The sequence below is a fragment of the Gorilla gorilla genome, chromosome X, assembly GCF_029281585.2.
Source record: "Gorilla gorilla gorilla isolate KB3781 chromosome X, NHGRI_mGorGor1-v2.1_pri, whole genome shotgun sequence".
NCBI lineage: Eukaryota > Metazoa > Chordata > Mammalia > Primates > Hominidae > Gorilla > Gorilla gorilla.
Window position 1 is genome coordinate 77,112,427 of NC_073247.2, and position 16,857 is coordinate 77,129,283.

The 16,857-nt window shown below is 40.1% G+C and overlaps 2 protein-coding genes across 3 annotated transcripts in view; both read left to right on the forward strand.

Moving 5' to 3' along the window:
* Positions 1-16,857, forward strand: part of ZC3H12B (zinc finger CCCH-type containing 12B) — a 477,685-nt gene that overhangs the window by 372,248 nt on the left and 88,580 nt on the right. For both annotated transcript variants that reach the window (XM_004064283.5, XM_063702935.1), the window contains one exon: positions 1,281-1,392. The gene's annotated coding sequence lies outside the window, so the exon portion shown is untranslated. The remainder of the gene's footprint in view (positions 1-1,280; positions 1,393-16,857) is intronic.
* On the forward strand, positions 9,335-11,858 carry LOC129530157 (transducin-like enhancer protein 1). Its single transcript, XM_055376976.2, has one exon. The coding sequence runs from the start codon at positions 10,634-10,636 to the stop codon at positions 11,234-11,236; it is 603 nt and encodes a 200-aa protein (XP_055232951.1). The 5' UTR covers positions 9,335-10,633; the 3' UTR covers positions 11,237-11,858.

Sequence of the window (16,857 nt, forward strand, 5' to 3'; positions counted from 1 at the left end):
TTTGCAGTGGTTGGTACTGATTTTTCTTTCCCATATTAGGGCTTCCTTCAGGAGTTCTTGTAAGGCAGGCCTGGTGGTACAGAATCCCTCAGCATTTGCTTGTCTGTAAACAATTTTATTTCTCCTTCATTTATGAAACTTAGTTTGGCTGGATATGAAATTTTGGGTTGAAAATTCTTTTCTTTAAAAATATTGAATACTGGGCCCCACTGTCTTCTGGCCTGTAGGGTTTCTGCAGAGAGATCCATTGAATTCAACATCATTTCATAAAGAATAACACCCTCAAAAAGCTAGGTATACAAGAAACATATCTCAATATGATAAAAGGCATATACAATAGACCCATAGCTAGTATTATACTGAATGGGGAAAACCTGAAAGCCTTCCTTCTAAGATCAGGAATACAACAAGAATGCTCACTTTCACCACTGTTATTCAACATAGTACTAGAAGTCCAAGCTAGACCAATCAGATAAGAGAAAGAAATGAAGAACATCCAAATTAAAATGAAAGAAGTCAAACTATTGTTGTTTGCAGATGATATCATTTTATACTTCACAAAACCCAGAGACTTTACCAAAAATCTATTAGAACTGATAAACAAATTTAATAAATTTGCAGGATACAAATTTAACATTAAAAATCAGTAGCATTTCTATATGCCCACATAGAATATTCTGAAAAAGAAATCATGAAGGTAATCCCATTTACAATAGCTACAAATAAAATAAAATACATAGAATTAACTTAACCAAAGAAGTGAAATTTTTTTTTAAATTAAACATGGATGCAAGAAATTAAAAAGAACACCAAAATATGGAAAGGTATTCTCTGTTTGTGGATAGGAAGAATCCATATTTTTAAAATGTCCATTCTACCCAAAGCAATCTATAGATTTAATGCAATCCCTATTCAAATACCATTGATACTTTTTACAGAAATAGAAAAACAATTCTAAATTTTATGGGGAACCATAACAGACCCAGAATATCCAAAGCTATCCTGAGCAAAAAGAACAAAACTGGAGTAATCACATTACCTGATTCCATATTATACTACAGAACTATAGTGATATGGTTTGGCTGTGTCCCCACACAAATCTTGTTTCGAATTTTAATCCCCATGTGTCAGGGAAGGGACCTGGTGGGAGGTAATTAGATCATTGGGGTGGATTTTCCCCATGCAGTTCTCATGATAGTGAGTGAGTTCTTAAGAGATCTGATGGCTTAAAAGTGTGACACTTACACACTCACTCTCTCTCCTGTCCTGCCATTTTGAAGACGTGCATGCTTCCAACATTGTGAAGATGTGTGTGCTTTCCAGTCACCTTCCACCATGACTGTAAGTTTTCTGAGGCTGCCCAGTCATGCTTCCTGTTAAGCCTGCAGAACTGTGAGTCAACTTAACCTTTTTTCTTTGTAAATTACCCATTTTTAAGTTAGTTCTTTATAGCAGCATGAAAATGTACTAATGCCTATAGTAACCAAAATACATGGTACTGGCACAAAAACACACAAATAGACCAGTGGAACAGAATAGAGAACTCAGAGATAAGTCTGTTCACCTGCAGTGGACTCATTTTTGACAAAGGTGCCAAGAACACACTTTGGGGAAAGGACTGTCTCTTCAGTAAGTGGTGTTAAGAAAACCAGATATACGTATGCAGAAGAAAGAAACTAGATCCCGGTCTCTCACCATATACAAAAGTCAAATCCAAACATATTAAAGATGCAAATATAAGACCTCAAATTGTGAAACTACTAAAAGCAAACACTGGAGAAATTCATCAGGACATTGGACTGGGTGAAGATTTCTTGAGTAATACACTATTAAGTGCTATTTATTGCACTGGCAACCAACACACAAATGGACAAATGCGATCACAAGTTTTGCACAGCAAAGAAAACAATCAACAAAATGCACAGACAACCTACAGAATTAGAGAAAATATTTGCAAACTATTCATATGACAATGGATTAGTAATCAGAATACATAGGAGCTAAAACACCTCTATAGGAAAGGAAAAATATAATGAGCAGATTTTAAAATGGGTGAAAGTCCTGAATAGGCATTTTTCAAAAGAGGACATACACATGGAAAACAGGTGTATGAAAAGGTGCTCAATATCATTGATCATCTGAGAAATGCACATCAAAACTGCAATAAAATATTATCTCACTTAATTAAAATGACTTTTATTCAAAAGACAGGCAATAACAAATGCTGGCGAGAATGTGGAGAAAAAGGAAACTTCATACAGTGTTGGTAATGTAAATTAGTACAACCACTACGAAAAACAGTTTAGAAGTTCCTCAAAAAAAGAAAAATAGAACTACCATATGTTCCAGCAATCCCACTGTTAGATATATACCCAAAAGAAAGTAAATCAGTATATCAAAAATATATCTGCATTCCCATGTTTATTGTAGTCCTATGCACAATAGCCAAGATTTGGAAGCAACCAAAGTGTTGAACAGATGACTGGGTAAAGACAATGTAATACATGTAAACAATGGAGTACTACTCAGCCATAAAAGTAGAATGAGATTCTGTCATTTGCAACAACATGGATGGAACTGGGGGTCATTATGTTAAGTAAAATAAGCCAGGCAGAAAGACAGATATCCCATTTTCTCACTTATTTGTGGGATCTAAAAATAAAAACAACAGAACCCATGGGAATAGAGAGTAGAAGAGTAGGTACAAGAGGCTGGGAATGGTAGTCGGGGGATAGGGAAAATGGGGATAGTTAGCGGGTACAAAAAAATAGAAAGAATAAATGACACCTAGTATTTGCTAGCACAACAGGGTGACTATAGTAAAAAGTAAACAATATTTTAAAATAAAAAATATTTAAAATAAAAAATACCAAAGCATCAATTGATGTTATCAATGCGGTTATTGTTATTTTGCCAAAGTATGAAAGTGGGAATGTATGTTATATATGCCCATAGAGCTGGCTGTGAGAAACTGGCTTATGCATAGACAACTCAGAGAATTTTAGAAATCAGAGAATTTTAAAATTTCAGAGTAGGAAATAAACTCAAAGGTCATCAGATCTATGCCTCATCTGGTGCTTGTAAAAAGACTCTGGAATCTCTTAAGGGAACTTATCTATATCTTGTTATTGTCATTCTCTTCCCAAATTCTATTATTTTTAGACAGTAATGCTACAGATTTTTCATCAGTCTAACAAATTGTATTGAATTCACCTTTTTTATGCTTGTAAAGATTTTAATAATGTTGATTGAAATCAAAGTGTTATAATTATTTCAATGCAGAATCTTCAAAAAATTTGCAAGGGGAAGGCAGGAAAGCAGTCTGCTTAGTTCTTCTACTCATTGTTACTGAATTATACTCCTAAAAGTGAAGTCCACGGTCATTTTATTCCTCAATAAAAACCCTAACTCTTTGGGGAGATGTTCTAACACAAAGCACAGAAAATGAAAAGAAGATTCAACAGCTTCATTTTTCAATTTACCTAATCTGGATAATAATCTCTACCTAGGTGATAATTCATCTCAGGGAAGAATTTACCACTATTTTGGATCAGATTGTACTTCATAGTAGGTAATCATTTCAAGGCAGTACTCAGTATAGGTGTTTAATCCAAAGGTAATGTTAGTTATTTTTCTGCAGCTGCAAACATATTTTCCAAGGAAACAACAATATTACAAAATGCATTTTCAGAGAGGACCAAGATGGCAGAATAGAAGGCTCCACCAATTGTCACCCTCGCAAGGACATCAATTTAATTACTATCTACAGAGGAAAAAAAAAACACCTTCATTAGAACCAAAAATCAGGTGAGCCCTCATAATACCTGGTTTTAACTCTATACTGCTGAAAGATGCACTGAAGAGATAGAAAAAACATTCCTGAATCTCGAATGCCACCCCTTCCCCACCCTTGGCAGCAGCAGTGTGGTACACAGAGCTTCTTTGGATGCTGGGGGAAGGTGACCACAGCAATTGTGAGGCATTAATCTCAGTGCTATCCTTTCAGAGCAGAGAGGAAAACCAGACCAAACTTACCTGATGCATGTCGAGCTAATGGAGGGAGCATTTAAAGAAACCTTAGCCAGAGGGTAGTCACCTAGCCTAGTGGTCTAAACTTGAGTTCCCTCACACATCACTACTGGGGGACAAAGTGCTCTGTATCTCTAAGTAAACCTGAAAAGCATTCTAGGTCATCAGGACTGCAACTCTTAGGCAAGTCCTAGGGCTAAACTGAGCCCAGAGACGGTGGACTGGGAGGCCACATGATCTACTGAAACACCAGCCAGCACAGTTAAGGGAGTTCTGAAATCACCACATTTCTAACCCCAGGCTGCACAGCTTGAGGCTCCAAAACAGATCCCTTCCTTCTGCTTTAGGAGAGTAATGGGAAAAGTGAGGAGGACTTTGCCTCGCATCTTAGATACCACCTCAGCCACAGCAGGATAGGGCAATGACCAGAGTTGTGAGGCCCCCATTTCAGGCTCTAGTTTCCTGACGACATCTCAAGACATGCCCTGAGCCAGAAAGGAACCCACTGCATTGAAGGGAAGGAGCCAGTCTTGGCAGCATTTATCACCTGATAACTGAAGAGGCCTTCGACCCTGAGCTACATCAAGGGCCTTGAGCAAGCCTCTGAAATTGCTGGCTTCAGATATCAGCATGACTATAGGAGGATATAACACCAAGTGGGCACTCTTGGAGTCCTCAATTTCAGGACTTCACTCTTGGATGGCATCTCTGGATCTGCCCTGGGCCAGAAGGGAACCCTGTTCCCTGAAGGGTAAGTTGCAGGCCAGGCAGCATTCACCAAAAGCTGATGTCAGAGCTCTTGGGCCTTAAGGGAACATCGGTAGTAGTCTGGCAGAACTCCTCATGGCCTAAGGTGGTGGTTGCTACAGAGTGAAGGTTCTCTTCCTTTGGAAAGGAGAAGGAAGAGTTGAAAGAACTGTGTGTCATGGTTTCAGTGCCAGCTCAGCCACAATACAATAGAACACAAGGTAGACTTCTAAGTTTTGTCACTCTATGTCCTGACTCCTAGATGACACCTAGGGACCCACCTGGGACCTGGGAGAACTCACTTCCCTGAAGGGAAGGACACAGGCCTGGCTGGCTTTGCCACCTGGTGATTATAGAGTCCCAGGGCCTTGAGAGAATATAAGCAGTAGCCAGGAAGTGGTTACAACAGGCCTTGAGTGAGACCCAGTGCTGTGCTGGCTTCAGGTCTGACCCAGCACGGTCCTAGTCCTAGTGGTGATGGCCACAGGGATGCTTGTGTACCTCCAACCCCAGGTTTAAGAGGCTTGGAACAGAGAACGAGACTCTATATGTTTAGGAGAAAATAAGGGGAAAGAGCAAGAGTCTCTGCCTGGTAATCCAGAAAATTCTCCCAAATCTCATTTATGACCATCAAGGTGCAACTTCTATGAGTCTGCAAGAACTGCAGCATTACTGAGATTTGGGTGTTCCCTAAAGCAGATACAGCTTACATCAAAACACCCAAGTCCTTTTTAATTTCTGGAAAGCTTTTCAAATAAGGACGGGTATAAACAAATCCAGATTGTGAAAACTAAAATTCAATATCAATCACTTCAATGTCCAGACACCAAAGAATATTTACTAGCATCAACACCACCCAGGAAAGCATAACCTCACCAAATGAACTAAATAAGGCACCAGGGATCAATCTTGGAGAAACAGAGATATGTGACTTTTCAGACAGGGAATTCAAAATAGCTGTGTTGAGGAAACTCAAAGAAACTCAAGATAACACAGAGAAGAAATTCAGAATTTTATCAGATTAATTTTTCAGAGATTGAAATAATTTTAAAAATCAAGCAGAAATTCTGGATCTAAAAAGTACAACTGGCATGCTGAAGAATGCATCAGAGTCTCTTAATAGCAGAATTGATCAAGAAGAAAGAGTGAGCTTGACGACAGACTATTTGAAAATACACTGCTAGGGGAGACAAAAGAGAAAAGAATATAAAACAGTAAAGCATGCCTACAGGATCTAGAAAACAGCCTCAAAATGTCAAAGTTAAGAGTTATTGGCCTTAAAAATGAGATAGAGGAAGAGATAGGGGTACAAAGTTTATTCAACAGGATAATAACAGAGATCTTTTCAAACCTAGAGAAAGTTATTAACACTCAAATACAAGAAAGTTATATATCTCCAAGCATATTTAACTCAAAGACTACCTCAAGGCATTTAATAATCAAACTTTCAAAGACCAAGAATAAAAAAAGGATGCTTAAAGCAGCAAGAAAAAAGACACAAATACAATGGAGCTGCAATATGTCTGACAGCAGACTTTTCAGTGGAAACCTTACAGGCCAAGAGAGTGTGACATGACATATTTAAAGTGTTGAAGGGAAAAAACTGTTACCCTAGAAAAGTGTATATGGCAAAAATTCCCTTCAATCATGAAGGAGAAATAAAGACTTCCACAGACTAACTAAAGCTGAGGGATTTCATTCATAAGAGACCTGCCCTATGGGAAATGTTTAAGGGAGTACATCAATCAGAAAGAAAAGGACATTAATGAGAAACAAGAAATCATCTGAAGGTACAAAACTCATGGGTAATAGTAAGTGCACAGAAAAAAACACCGAATACTTCAGTGTTATAATACTGCAACTGTGATATGTAATCAACTAAAATGCTAGCTAGAAAAACTAAATGATGAACCAAACAAAAATAATAACTACAACAACTTCTTAAGACATAGACAGTACAATAAGATCTAAATAGAAACAAAAAAGTTAAAAAACTTGAAAATAAAGTTATGGCATAGAATTTTGTGTTAGTTTTCTTTTTGTTTCTTTATTTGTTTATGAAAACAGGGTTGAGTATTTAACGGGTTATAAGATAGCAGGTGCAAGCCTCACAGTAACCTCAAACAAACAACAAAAAAAAATACGATGGAAACAGAAAAACAAAAAGCAAGATAAATCATATCACCAGGGAAAATCGCCTTCACTAAAGGAAGAAAATAAAGAAATAATGCCAGAAAACAAATAACAAAATGGCAGGAGTAAGTCTTTACTTATCAATAATAATGTTGACTGTAAATGAACTAAAGTCTACAATCGAAATAAATAGAGTGGCTGAGTGTATTAAAAACAAGATTCTGTTGCCTACTAGAAACACACTTTACCTATAAAGACACAAATAGATTAAAAGAAAAGTGATGGAAAAGACATTCCATGCCAATGGAAACAATAAATGATCAGGAGTAGTTATACTTATATCAAACAAAATAGATTTCAAGACAAAAACTATAAGAAGAGACAAAGAAAGTTACTATATAATGATAAAGGGGTAAATTCAGTAAGAGGATATATCAATTTTAAATATATATGCACCCAACACTAGAGCCCCTAGATAAGTAAAGGAAACATTATTAGAGCTAAAGAGAGAGTTCCCAATACAATAGTATCTGGAGACTTCAACACCCCACTCCCAGCATTGGACAGATCGTCAAGACAGAAAATCAACAAAGAAACATCAGACTTGATCTGCAGTATAGACCAAATGAATCTAATAGATACTTACAGAACATTTTATCTGTTGGTGGCAGAATACACATTCTTTTCTTCAGCACATGGATTATTCTTTAAAATAGACCATATGATAGGTCAAAAAAGTCTGAAAACATTCAACAAAATTGAGATAACATCAAGCATCTTCTCTGACCACAATAAAATAAAATTAGAAATTAATGATAAGATAAATTTGGGAAACTATACAAACACATGGAAGTTAAACAATATGTTCCTGAATGACGAGTGGGTCGATGAAACAATTTTTGTAAACTTCTTAAAACAAAAGACAATGGAAACACAACATACCAAAATCTATGGGATACAGCAAAAGCAGTACTAAGAGGGAAGTTTATAGCTGTAAGTCCCTACATCAAAAAAGAGGAATAACTTCAAATAAACAATCTAATGATACATCTTAAAGAAATAGAAAAGCAAAAGCAAACCAAACCTAAAATTAGTAGGAGAAAAGAACTAATAGGCTGGGTGTGGTGGCTCACGCCTGTAGTCCCAGCACTTTGGGAGGCCAAGGCAGGCAGATCAATTCAAGTCAGGAGTTTGAGACCAGCCTGGCCAACGTGGTAAAACCCTGTCTCTACTAAAAATACAAAAATTAGCCAGGCGTGGTGACAGGTGCCTGTAATCCCAGCTACTCTGCAGGCTGAGGCAAGAGAATCACTCAAACCCAGGAGGCGGAGGCTGCAGTGAGCCAAGATAGCAGCACTGCACTCCCGCCTGGGTGACAGAAGGAGACCCCATCTCAGAAATAGTAATAATAATAAAATAAAGATTAAAACAGAAATAAATGAATTTAAAATGAGGAAAATAATACAAAAGATCAATGAAACAAAAAGTTGGTTTTTTGAAAAGTAAAACAAAATTGACAAAACTTTAGCCAAACTTACTAATAAAAGGAGAGAAGATTCAAATAAAAGCATTAGAAATGAAAAAGGAGACATTACAACTCATACTGCAGAAATTCAAAGATCATTTGTGGCTATGATGAGCAAATATATGCCAATGAGTTGGAAAATCTAGAAGAAATGGACAAATTTCTAGGTACATACAACCTATCAAGATTGAACCAGAAAGAAATCCAAAACCTGAACAGACCAATAACAAGTAATAAGATCAAAGCCATATTAAGAAGTCTCTTAGTAAAGAAAATCTAGGGACCCAGTGGCTTCACTGCTGATTTCCACAAACATTTAAAGAGAACTGGTACCCATCCTACTAAAACTATTGCGAAAAATAGAAGAACAGAAAATACTTCTAAATTCATTATATGAAGTCAGCATTACCCTGAAACCAAAACCAGACAAAGACACATCAAAAAAAGAAAACTACAGTTCAATATCTCTGATGAATATTGATGCAAAAATCCTCAACAAAATACTAGCAAAACCGAATTCAATGTTACATTAAAAAAAAAAATTCATCATGACCAAGTGGGATTCATCCCTGGGATGCAAGGATGGTCCAACATATGCAAATCAATCAATGCGATACATCATAGCAACAGAATGAAGCATAAAAACCATATGATTATTTCAACTGATGCCAAAAAGCTTTTGATAAAATTCAACATCCCTTCATGATTAAAAAAAAAAAAAAAAGCTCTCATAAAACAGGGGATAGAAAGAACATACCTCAACATAATAAAAGCTATATAGGGCTCCGCGCTAGCGCCCCCCGCCCGAGCGGGGCCGGGCGGGGCCGGCGCTGGTTAGCTCCTGAGTGTGAAACCGCGTGTTAGTGTAACCCGCGCCAGAGGCGCGGGCGGCGGCGGCGGCGGTAGGACCGGTGGCTGCAGGAGCAGCAGCAGCAGAAGCAGCGGCGGGTACTCTGTACTCTGCGTCCCGGAGGCAGCCGACTGCGCCACCCCACCCTCCCACGGCCGGGCGGGACCCGCGCCACCAGCCCGGACCTCCGTCGTCCCGCGGCGACCAAAATCCCCGCTGGCCGCACCGCTGTGACTACTCCGGACTCGCCGGCAGAGTTTGCCCGCCGGGGAGGGTGGCCGATTGGCGGAGCGCACTCCTGCTGTTTTTCCCACCATCTCGTGGATGTCGTCCCTCGGGTGGTGAGAGAACTTTGCAGTGGGCTGGAGCGCCCTTTGCGGAGAAGCACACGAAGGTGAAGGAAGGAAAGAAAGAAGACCCAGGAAGAAAAAAAGAAGACCGAGGAAGAAGGGGCTCGGAAGAAGGGCCCGGAGCGGCCGGGCCGGCCGTGCAGGGCGAGTGCGCGCGAGGCGCGGCGCCCTGATGCTCCCCGGGCTCGAGGAGCAGCGGCCATTTGCGGGACTGCTCTCGGTGGAGTAGCCCCATCGGGCCCGGAGGCTTTGTGCAACCGCGGAGAACACCGAGTGCTGGTCGCAGGGGGCGTGCCGAGCCGCCTCCCGGCGCGCCCTCCGCACTTTCCCCGCCTAGTCATCCCTCGCTCCCCGGCCAGGAGCCTCCGCCGCGTCCTCAACCTCTCTCCCTTTTGCGTCCCGGGACCCTGCGAGCACCCGGGCCGAGGGCGCAGCCGAGTCTTGCGGGAGTCGCCCCGAAAGCGTCGGGTTTGTGTGGGGTTAGCGGGGGCCGCCGCGCCACCTGCGCCTCGCCCGCCGCCGCCTCGGGGAAAACCCGAAGAGGAGGCGGACCAGGAGAAGAGCAAAGAGAAGCAGCCCGTCTGGATTTGTTTGCCCAGGACTGGCGCCGCGCACGCGGATCCCCGAGGGGAGTGCGGTCGGAGTCACCGCGCCCCCGCCTCCCCGCCCGGGCGGCTGAGGCCGGGGGGTTGGAGCACTGCCCCCGCGCACAGTCCCCGAAGGCCCGACGTCTCCGCGCAGGTTATTGAAGCAGCTGGTCCTGGGGCGCCCACTAATGTGGCCCTGAGGGCCGGAGCCCGCACCGACGGGAGCGGGAGCCGGAGCAGCTGCGGGCGCCGAGTGGCCGGTGCGCCCGGCCTAGCGCGCCTGCGTGCGTGGCCAGCTCGCTCCCGGCTTCTGCCTGGCTTTCCGGCTTAATTTTCCTCCGCGGTTTTAAAGTTGGAAATTGACCGGAGAATTGAGTTGCCGGGGAACAGAGCCCCGGCCGCCGCCAGCGCGATGTTCCCGCAGAGCCGGCACCCGACGCCGCACCAGGCTGCAGGCCAGCCCTTCAAGTTCAGTATCCCGGAGTCCCTGGACCGGATTAAAGAGGAATTCCAGTTCCTGCAGGCGCAGTATCACAGCCTTAAATTGGAATGTGAGAAACTGGCAAGTGAAAAGACAGAAATGCAGAGGCACTATGTGATGTATTACGAAATGCCATATGGATTAAACATTGAAATGCACAAACAGACTGAAATCGCCAAGAGATTGAATACGATTTGTGCACAAGTCATCCCATTTCTGTCTCAGGAACATCAACAACAGGTGGCCCAGGCTGTCGAACGTGCCAAACAGGTGACCATGGCAGAGTTGAATGCCATCATCGGGCAGCAGCAGTTGCAAGCTCAGCATCTTTCTTATGGCCACGGACCCCCAGTTCCCCTTACGCCTCACCCTTCGGGACTTCAGCCTCCTGGAATCCCGCCCCTCGGGGGCAGTGCCGGCCTTCTTGCACTGTCTAGTGCTCTGAGTGGGCAATCTCACTTGGCAATAAAAGATGACAAGAAGCATCAAGATGCAGAGCACCACAGAGATGAGAGGCCCGGCAAGCCAGATTAGGACTTTGTCCTCATACTCTTACAGTGCTGCAAACTTGTGTGCATCGCTAAAGAGAGCCCCAACCTATACAGAAAGCAAACAATGAGATAAGAGGAACTGTCTCAAAGCTTTCCACTGAAACACAGGTCACCCTGGAAGTTTGCAGGGTTTGCTGTGGGCATCTGTAGATTTCTCGATCTCGTTAGATTGCAGGCATCTTGACATCTTGGCAACTGCCTAGTTAATGCCAGTGGCCTGTACCATATTATGGAAAACTGTTAACTGCTTAATTGGGTAATTTTCAAAGAAAGTAATGTTGTTAAATGGGGCGAAATAAGAAGTTAAATTTGAAAGTGAATGTGTTCAAATGAAAGGTTTGATAATTGCATCTGTTACTACTTAGTTTCATAGGCTTTAATTCTAGTATGCATTAAATATTGGGCAAAATTGCACTTGACTAATTTTTTGAAGAAAAGTAATTTATTCTGTCAAGAAATTTTAAAAATAGGCATTGTGTATGGTTAAACTGTAAATCTTATGTTTACAAAATACTGTAATTTTCAGGAAATCACTGTATTAGGAATGTGCAATGACTTATATAAATAAAAGCCATTTTTAAAACTGAAAAAAAAATAAAATAAAAGCCATATATGACAGCTCCACAGCAAGTATCATACTGAATGGGGAAAACCTGAAAGCCTTTTGTCTAAGATCTGGAACATTACTAGAATGCCCACTTTCACCACTGTTATTCAACATAGTAGCGGAAGTCCTAGCTAGAGCAATCAAACAAGAAAAAGAAATAAATGGCAACCAACTTGGAATGAAAGAAGTAGTATTATTTTTGTTTGCAGACAATATGATCATATATTTGGAAAAACCTAAAGACTCCACACACACACACACACACACACACACACACACACACACACACAATTAGAACTGATAAACAAATTCAGTAAGGTAGGAGGTTACAAAATTAACATACAAAAAAAATCAATTGCATTTCTACATCCCAACAGTGAGCAATCCTAAAAAGAAATTTAAAAAGTAATCCCATTTACAATAGCCACAAATAAAATTCAATACCTAGGAATTAATCAAAGAAGCAAAAGATTTCTCAAAAATTATAAAACACTGATGAAAGAAATTGAAAAGGACACCAAAAAATGAAAAGACATTCCATGTTCATCTATTAAAAGAATCAATATTGGTAAAATATTCATACTACACAAAGCAATCTACAGATTCAATGTAATCCCTATCAAAATGCCAACAGCATTATTCACAGAAATAGAAAAAAATGCTAAAATTTATATAGGCATACATAAGACCCAGAATAGCCAAAGTTATCCTATGCAATAAGAGCAAAATTGGAGAAATCACATCCAAATTCAAATTATATTACAGAGCTATAGTAATCAAATCAGCATGGTACTGGTATTAAATCAGAAAAAAAAAAAAACAATGGGACATAATAGAGAACCCAGAAACAAATTCACACACTTAAATTGAACTCATTTTCAACAAAGGTGCCAACATACTTTGGGGAAAAGACAGTCTCTTTAATAAATGGTGCAGGAAAAACTAGATATCCATGTGCAGAAAGATGAAACTAGACCCCTGCGTCTCACCATGTACAAATGTCAAATCCACATTGATTAAAGACTTAAACATAAGACCTCAAACTATGAAACTACTATGAGAAAACATTGGGGAAATTCTCCAGGACATTGGTCTAGGCAAGAATTTTTTGAGCAATATCCCTTAAGCACAGGCAACCAAAGCAAAAATAGACAAATGAGATTACATCAAGCTAAAAAGCTTCTGCACAGCAAAGAAAACAATCAACAAAGTGAAGAGACAACCCACAGAATGGGAGAAGGATATTTGCACACCACACATCAGACAAGGGATTAATAACCAGAATATATAAGGAGCTCAAAGAACTCTATAGGAAAACATAATAAATTGACAAAAAAAATTAGCAAAAGATTTGAATAATTTCTCAAAGTACACACAACCCAGAAACAGGCATATGAAAAGGTGCTCAACATAATTAATCATTAGAAAAATGCAAATCAAAGTACAATAAGATATCATCTCACCCCAGTGCAAATAGCTTATATCCAAACACAGGCAATAACAAGTGCTGACGAGGATGTAGAGAAAAGGGAATCTTTGTACACTGTTGGTGGAAATGTACAGTAGCACAACCACTATATTTTATAGTTGGAGGCTACTACAAATACTAAAAATAGAGCTATTATATGACCCAGCAATCCCGCTGCAGAATATGTAACTAAAAGAAAGGAAATCAGTATAACAAAGAGATATCTGCACTCTCATGTTTATCGCAGCACTGTTTACAATAGCTAAGATTTGGAAGCAACCTAAGTATCCATCAACAGATGAACAGATAAAGAAAATGTGGTGCATACACACAATGGAGTACTACTAAGCCATAAAAATGAGATCCTGTCATTTACAATAACATGTATGTTAAGTAAAATAAGCCAGGCACAGACTGAGAAATATCACATGTTCTCACTTTTGTGTGATATAAAAATTAAAACAATTAAACTCATGGACATAGAGAGTAGAAGGTAAAATAAGACCAGGTGCAGTGGCTTACGCCTGTAATTCCAGCACTTTGGGAGGCTGAGGTGAGTGGATGGCTTGAGCTCAGGAGTTCAAGACCAGCCTGGGTAGCATGGTGAAACCCTGTCTCTACAAAAAATACAAAAATTAGCTGGATCTGGTGGTGCATTCCCGCAGTCCCAGCTACTTGGGAGGCTGAAGTGGGAGAATCAATTGAGCCCCAGAGGTCAAGGTTGCAGTGAGCTGTGATTGTGCCACTGTATTCCAGCCTGGGGAACAGGGCGAGTGAAACCCTGTGCCCTGTTCCAAAAAAAACTTGAAAATATGTACTCAACACCAGCATGGCACATGTATACATATGTAACTAACCCGCACAATGTGCACATGTACCCTAAAACTTAAAGTATAAAAAAAATTTCTTATGATGTTGTCAGCAGGATTTGGAATCAGGATAATGCTGGCCTCATAGAATACATTGGGAAGTGTTCCCTCCTCTTCTATTTTTTTTTTTGGGGGGGGAAGGGTTTGAGAAGTATTGATATTAATTCTTCTTTAAATGTTTGTTACATTTTCCCAGAAAAGCCATCTGGTTCTGGGCTTTTCTTTGCTGGAAGTGTTCTATGTTTTTCTACTAGGTTTCTAGTTGGTTTATGGTGGTGTTCAAGTTCTCTATTGCCTTCTTGATTTTTTGTCTAATTTTTCTGTTTGTTATAAAATGTATAGAACTATCTATTTCTATCGATTCTGTCAAGGTGAAGGGGGAAGAAGATATATTGTAAGTTATGGCACACAGGAGCATTAGGGGAGTCCCTGTGGTTTCTTGGTTGGTCATTCCTCTGTAAGTGAGAGAAACTGCTCATGTTAATAAACTTTGGATGCCTGTCTTACAAGAAGCTCTACAAGGAGTATGGCCTTCAGAGACCCAGCAGAGTTGTCTATGTATCCAGATTCTCTACCTTCGCTTCTTTTTTCACTGTAAAGAAAGCAGAATGACATAGAGAGATGGAATCAGATAGATCTAAGTTCAAATCTGGGACCTGCCACTAGTTAGCTAGCTGTGTGATCTTCAGCAACATAGTAGGTGTATATACTTATGGCATACATAACGATTTGTTGACAAAGAGTCAAACTCGTAAAATGTTTGAAGAGATTTATTCTGAGCCAAATATGAGTGAACAATGGACTGTGACACAGCCTCAGGAAAACCTAAGAACATGTGCCCAACATGTGGTTGGGCTACAGCTTGTTTTATACATTTTGGGAAGACATAAGACATCAATTAATACGTGTAGATATACATTGGTTTGCTCCAGAAAGGTGGGATAACTTGAAGTGGGAGATTTCTGGTCATGGGTGGATTCAAATATTTTTCTGATTGGCAATTGGTTAAAATAGTTATTATCCAAAGACCTAGAATCAATAAAAAGGAATGTCTAGGTGAAGATAAGGGATTGTGAAGACAAAGGTTTTATCATGCCGATGAAGGCTCCAGGGAGCAGGCTTCAGAGCGCTTAGCAAAGCTAAAAATTACCCAACTTTGTTAATTCTCTCCTGGATGGGGGAAAAGACATGGAAAGGAATGGAGATTCTCTACAGAATGCAGATTTTCTCCACAAGAGACAGCTTTGCAGTGCCATTTCAAAATATGACAAAGAAATATATTTTGGGGTAAAACACTTCTATTTATTTCAGGGCCTGCTATCTATTATGTGATACTCTAGTAAAGTTAGGTTGGAATTTTGTGTCTTATTGCTACAAACAGTCTGTTTCATCAGTCTTAAAATCTCTGTTTTAATGTTAATGCTGGTCAGCTGTGCCTTAACTCCAAAGGGAGTAGGGTATAATGAGGCATGTCTGACCCTGACTTCCCATCATGGCCTGAACTAGTTTTTCAGGTTAACAATAGAATGCCCTTGGCTGAGAGGAGGGGTCCATTCAGTTGGTTGAGGGGCTTAGAATTTTATTTTTGTTTTACAAATTTAATTAACTTCTCTGAACCTTAGTTTAAATACTTATCCTCTATGAAATTGTGATAATATGTATTTCAAAGTATTACTGTGGATATTACATGAAAAAATTAACTTGCTTTTAAATTTTCAGTTATCATTATTACTGTCTTTAGATCGCTTGAGATTCAGTTTCAAGTAATCCTCATTTATCCTGCATCATTTGAAATGGGGGCATGTTTTCCAAAAATAAATTTTTCAGACAATTTAAAAATTAGTGTTTAAAAATTTATCCTTGATGAAAATATTTCTAAAATATATTGTACAATTCTATACCTTCTTAAACAGTAGTCTGAACAGAATTAAACTTCTTCATGATGATTGGGGTTCAATATTAATTAACACCCATGACCACACATTTCTATTATATAAGATATGATCTTAGCCCCCAAGGACTGGAAGACTGGCAGTCATGGGAGAGGGGCAGGATTGAGACACAGAAGATTATTTGCATTTACACTCAATAGCCTCAGAAAAATATTTATTTCTTATGTCTCTTTTTTATAGTTTCTGGTTTTCCCCCTCATTCTCAGCCTGTCAGAAGTTGCTTCTTGCTGTTACTGGTATACCTGCCTCTGGCTACTCCCCTTCTAATTCTTTCTGTTACTATAGACATGGAAACCCAGATAACCAAACTTATGAAAATTATGTCTAATTCAGTGTTTCTCCTATTGTGATCCCCAGAACAGTAGCATCAACATCACCAAGACACTTATTAGAAATGCAAAATTGGGCCGGGTGCGGTGGCTCACGCCTGTAATCCCAGCACTTTGGGAGGCTGAGGTGGGCGGATGATGAGGTCAGGAGATCGAGACCATCCTGGCTAACACGGTGAAACCCCGTCTCTACTAAAAATACAAAAATAAAAAAATTAGCCGAGTGTGGTGGTGGGTGCCTGTAGTTCCAGCTACTCGGGAGGCTGAGGCAGGAGAATGGTGTGAACCAGCAGGCGGAGCTTGCAGTGAGCCGAGATCCCACCACTGCACTCCAGCCTGGGCAACAGAGCGAGACTCCGTCAAAAAAAAAAAAGAGAAA